This window comes from Puntigrus tetrazona, chromosome 18 (genome assembly GCF_018831695.1).
Source record: "Puntigrus tetrazona isolate hp1 chromosome 18, ASM1883169v1, whole genome shotgun sequence".
In the NCBI taxonomy this organism is placed as follows: domain Eukaryota; kingdom Metazoa; phylum Chordata; class Actinopteri; order Cypriniformes; family Cyprinidae; genus Puntigrus; species Puntigrus tetrazona.
Window position 1 is genome coordinate 16,499,474 of NC_056716.1, and position 5,536 is coordinate 16,505,009.

General features: G+C 42.3%; 1 protein-coding gene across 2 annotated transcripts; it reads left to right on the top strand.

The window, feature by feature from the left end:
• Nucleotides 1-2,460: 2,460 nt before the first annotated feature.
• Nucleotides 2,461-4,992, top strand: mibp2 (muscle-specific beta 1 integrin binding protein 2). 2 transcript variants are annotated; one of them, XM_043216849.1, is made up of 8 exons: nt 2,467-2,687; nt 3,354-3,444; nt 3,546-3,594; nt 3,700-3,886; nt 4,101-4,172; nt 4,257-4,363; nt 4,493-4,587; nt 4,778-4,992. In XM_043216849.1, exons 1-7 carry the CDS (start codon nt 2,662-2,664, stop codon nt 4,579-4,581), a joined length of 621 nt encoding a protein of 206 aa, XP_043072784.1. In that variant the 5' UTR covers nt 2,467-2,661; the 3' UTR covers nt 4,582-4,587; nt 4,778-4,992. The 2 variants fall into 2 exon arrangements, with proteins under 2 accessions (XP_043072785.1, XP_043072784.1); XM_043216850.1 differs by lacking the exon at nt 3,546-3,594 and having other exon boundaries at nt 2,461-2,687.
• The last annotated feature ends 544 nt before the right edge of the window (nt 4,993-5,536 follow it).

The window sequence follows — 5,536 nt, forward strand, 5'->3', positions numbered from 1 at the left end:
ATATATATATATATATATATATATATATATATATATATATATATATATATATATATATATATATTTTTTTTTTTTTTTTTTTTTTTTTTTTTTTTTTGCACCCTCAAATTCCAGATTTTGGACCAAAGTTGCATCTGGTAAGATGAATTATTTAGCGTACAGATGATGTATAAACGTCCGTTTCACAAAAACTTTTCTGCTCCAGATTCACATATAAACCACTGCAGATGTGTGTTTCTACTGCTTTTGTACACTTTAGCTCTCTTTAAACATTCAATAGAAACCTGCACATTCAAAAGAACATGAAATTAGAATCGAAAGATTGAGTGTGGACAGATTGAATCAGAAATGAAAGGAGTTTCTGGCCAGAAATGCCCCTAAAACACCCTTGTAACGAACTTATTAAAGTCTGCTAGACTCTATTCTAGGCCTAGTATAGGTTCTCTATTTGATTATAAATCTGATTGATTAATGATTTTGGGTTAATGAACTGCAGCATCGTCCATAAGGTAATAAAACACACTTCCACGGCTGAAACCTTCCACTTATATCTGGTGAAAAACAAATGCCTTCATAAAGGTTAAAGTTCATTTCTGACACTCGAGCATCATCATCATCATCATCAAAACGATCAAACTACATCAAATCCTCGACTAATCATGATTAAATCTGAGCCTCCCGCCGCAGAACCACGCTTATTTGATGAAGGAATCTACGTGCGACAGTTTACAGCTGTTTTACACAATAAAAGCTGCTAAATATTACATGAAGTATTTACATTCATCTAATATTAATAAACAGGCGCAGCAGGAAACCTCAGCCACAAACTAGCACGCTAGCAATCTAACAAACCCTCGTACAAAACAGCTTGACGAAGGAAATCAAACCCGGAGTCGAAAAAACAAGCTTTAATAACACAGGTCGCGCTTATAATAACTCATTTTTGCGATAAATGTGTAAATAAAGGGAAGATGTGAAGCCTTACCTCGAGCACTTCCTGAAAGTGTCTGTCAGAAAGCCGATAGTGGCTCCGCCCTCTTCCGCCGCTCTCCGTCGCGGTGCATCTCGGGACTTGTAGTTCTAAGTATCGATGGCGCTCACATGCGTGCGCCGCGTTAACCACAAATCCCGTTTAACGCGGTTTTAACTTTAACGAATTACAGCAAGAACACCCGTCAGGATTTACACGAGCTCGAGAGAGTTCTACCCGCTGTAAAGCCGCGTGTGTCCAGCAGGGGGCGACGCGCGTTCAATGTGTCACGATCTCTTTTATAGTTTGTGTATTTCCACAAACTCCATTCGACGGCGATCGACATTGAAATTCGTTCAGGAACTACATTAGATAAATCCCTATCAAAAACTTTAAATTCCCCTCATTTATATGTCTGGATATATAACACACGCGCTGTTTGTTTGTAAGAATATATCTTTGTGGAAAAAAACGTAAGTAGGGCGACCCTGGATGCTGTTAAACTAGAGATTTTAACAAAAACTATAATGCATAATTCAGCATATTTCACATGTTTGTTTGGGAAGGAGTGTGTGTGGGTGTGTGTGTGTGTGTGGGTGAGTGGAACGCGCATGCGCATAAACTGCATCCTTGTAAGGAATGAACGCGTCAGATGGAAAAACCCTGAACTCCAGAACATTAACAACCACGTCCTGCACGAAAAAACGGTACAATTCCGCTCTGTCTGTCTCTCTAAAGACATAGACACTAAGAAAACAACATCATATATAAGCATATGAATAATAATACCGTAAGGACGATTTGGGTGCAGTTATAGAATGTGAGTTACGTTTATTAAATAAACCTGAGCTGAACACACTTCATGTATCTGGAGAAATCTACTTTTGTTTTTCATTGCATTTAACCTTATCTTCACTAATAACATTAAAAACTTTTTTTTATTTATTAAGAACACAGTATGCAAATAAAATGTCCTCGTTTATAATAAATCTAAATAATAATAATTAAATTATAAAATGTTTATTAAGACAAAAAAAATTAATCAGATTCATCTTTTTGTTATTTTTATTTATTTAGGTTTGAACAACATAGCATAACAAAACTGCAAAGTGTATAAACTTTTAAACTATATTTATGGAATAGTTTATTTATAAAACCACCACGTAAATAAAGTCAAAACAAGTAACCTTGCTTATTCGCAATAACTTTTTGTTAGTGCTCTCCATCATGGTGCTTTTATAATTATGTAACTCAGAAATTTCTGCTTGATTGAATTTATAATACTGACTGAATGTACAATAAATTGAATAATATATTTATAAAAAGATTCCATTATGAATCACAGGATACAAAAATACCATTCGACCTGCCTACGCAGGGGCGGAGCTTCTGAGGATTCCGCGCTCTGATTGGTCGGGTGCGGTTTCTGCTGGCGTCCTTGCGTGTATATAGCCAATCAGCGCGCGGCAGCGAGTAGTGTCTCGGCAGCAGCGAGCGCACGAGTCTCTCTTTGGTGGAAGATCGCGAGGAAGCGCCATCGTCCAGCTTTCATTCAGCGTCATGGAGGAGTCGAGTAGCTGACGTTTCCTTTAACCTTCTCTTTTCAAGCTTTCCTTCGTACGGTCATCGATCCGTTATTGGTGTCATTAACAGCTTTTCCCACATCGACGCGCGCCTGAGTCTGTTTGAAGATGAAGTTCATCATCGGGATCGGAGGGTGAGTGACGAGCGCGTGCAGGCCGCGTGCGCGGGCGCGAGAAGTAATCACCATAGAAACTAACTCGAGCAGTAACCGCCGGAGTGACCGTTAGCGCGCTGTTTAAACGGCGGGAGGGGGTTTGGGCGGGAATGATATTTAAAGAGACGTGTCAAAGATTTTTGACGTAAAGAAATCGTGACAGATCGGGTTTTTTAATAATTAATGGCAGTTACGTAATCGTTACTGTAGTTTTGGCGCGCCCCACGGTTACCATGGTAACATCGGAACGCGGAAAGTTTATTGTTATTTTTTTTTACACAACATCTGAAATGTTGTTGTTGTTGTTGTTGTTGTTATTCTGAAATGCCTGAGTATTTTCTTACACGACTGTGCTCATAAACAGCATCCGCCTCCGAAAGCATATTATATTCCGTCTCCTTCATTCGATATAAAAAATAATCTTTTTAATGGCTTCTCCCACTTCACTTGGTGAGATTGAATTAATCAGGAAGTGACGTTGCTCATTATTCGCAAACGTTTAGGGTTCCCATCAGCGCAGTAGTAAGGACAAGTGATTTTTTTTTGGATGTTATACTCTACTAAGGTGTAGCTCTGGGCTTTTGACACATTCATATATCATCAGCACCTAAACAACAACATAATGTGAACGTTTCTGTACCTCAGGGTCACGAACGGTGGCAAAACAACCCTGACGGACAGACTGATCAAGAACCTGCCCAACTGCTGTGTGGTTCATCAGGACGACTTCTTCAAGGTCAGTATAATCAGGAAGCAGAGACGGGGTCAGATGTTAAGGGTTTAGCGCAGGGAGGGCGCACAGTGTTCTGGAGTGCCTCTCATTGGTGTATGTTTCAGCCCCAAGATGAGATTGAAGTTGATGAAGATGGCTTTAAGCAGTACGATGGTAAGCCGGGCTCTTCTCCGGGGGTTGGTGTGTGTGTTTCTGCATGTCTGGCGGTCCGCGTCGCGTCCTCGCGCTCACTTCTGCTCGCTTTCTTTCCCTCCGCAGTCATCAGCGCTCTGGACATGGACGCCATGATGAGCACCATCCACGCCTGGCAGCAGAACCCCGTCAAGTTCGAGCGATCCCACGGCGTCAACAACACGCTGGACTCGGAGATCTTTCCACGCGATCGGGATGAAGACGAGGGCGTTCACATCCTGATCGTGGAGGGGTTTCTGCTCTACACCTACGGGTGAGCGGCGCTAGGGTTTGGAGGAACGATTCAGTGACTCGCTGATAAACACTTGATTCTTTCAGTAGCTCTGTGATTATCAGTCATTAGTATTTAATACCATGTAGTCACCTAAATTAGAATTCAGTCTACTGCGAGTGCATTCAAACAAACTGTCGTCGATATTAAATGTTTGACCGGTCACTGATGCTGAACGACGTTTTCTTTTGCGCAGACCTTTGATCGATGTGTTGAACCAACGATACTTTATTTCCATTCCATACGAAGAGTGCAAAAAGAGGAGGAGGTGAGTGACGTGTTTGAAGAAGCAGAGGAAGGTCCGACACACACCTGACCAGCGTGTGTGTGTGTGTGTGTGTGTGTGTTTCAGTTCAAGGAACTATTCCGTGCCGGACCCCCCCGGTCTGTTCGACGGACACGTCTGGCCCATGTATGTCAAACATACTAAAATCATGGAAGACTCAGGGGTTGATGTCGGTAAGCGCTCGATCTCGCATTACAAGTAACTCAAGTTGTGTAATCGGATTACTTTTTAAGTAACTAATAAAGCTAGGCGTGTGCAGCAAGAAAGAGAGGCTTCTGACTCTGCTGGTGTTTGTGTCTCAGTGCAACTAGATGGAACCATGTCCAAGGAACAACTGTACAACATCGTGTACGGAAACATTCTGAACAGCATCCAGAACAATCTGCCCTGAACAAAGGTGTGTGTGTGTGTGATAGGAATATAGGAATACCTTGTGAGACATTTTTTAGGTCCCCATGAAGAAACAAGCGTATAAAACACACAGTCTGTACAGTATAAAAATATTACACCTGTGGAGAGTCCTCATAAAGCACGGAAGGTGTGTGTGTGTGTGTGTGTGTTCTGACGGCGTGTCGTCTGTGTTTCAGATCCATGGGTCGGCTTCAGGAGGAGCAGCTTCTCATATCACCTCCTGCGTTTAACTCCAGCCTCGACAGCATCCGCATCGCTGTTGTTTTTATATACGTTTTTATATCCTCTGTATTTATTGCTTCTGCAGCTGTTATAAGGCTGCGTCTGGATGGAGAATGTTCTGAGCATGGTTGCAGCTACAAGCCAAGCAAATAAAATGAAGCTCCTGCGACGTCGTTGTTGTTGTTGTTTTTCCTGGGAAGAGAGAAAGGCTGATGATTAAAGGGTTGCTTCGTGCTAAAATTAAGCTCTGCTTCTTCAGCAGAGATGTTTTCATTTGCTCTTGATTGTATAATAAATGCAAACATTGTCCAGATGAGTCATAAAGAGTCCCGAGCAAACGTCAAGCGTTCTGGGGCGTGTGCTGGAGTCTGTTCCACACACAGTGAGTCAGTATCTGAGACACGCTCTCTGTTTACTCCACGTCGGTAGGCAGCGAGTGTTTATGTCGGTCGGCGAGAGCAGACCCGTCATTATGGTTTCCGTCATATTTCTTTTCTTAAACACATCCTCTCAGACGCTCGCCACTAAATACAGGCCTGAGTCGCTGCGTCACGGCAGCTGTCTGGAGAGATAGAGAGAGAGAGAGCTGTATCTCACACCGCCCTGAGGAGATGATTAACCTCCAGAGAACATCATCTCTCTGCACCTGACCGGCCTTCAAGATCTCCACATCAGGCCCGTGGAGATGTGTCTCGTGATGTTTTGAGATCTTA

Excerpts from the sequence above, each read along its gene's own strand:
- mibp2 (XM_043216849.1), top strand. The coding sequence starts at position 2,662 with ATGAAGTTCATCATCGGGATCGGAGG. Across the intron at positions 3,887-4,100 it reads TTTCTGCTCTACACCTACGG|ACCTTTGATCGATGTGTTGA; the intron begins GTGAGCGGCGCT and ends TCTTTTGCGCAG. Across the intron at positions 4,364-4,492 it reads AGACTCAGGGGTTGATGTCG|TGCAACTAGATGGAACCATG; the intron begins GTAAGCGCTCGA and ends TTTGTGTCTCAG.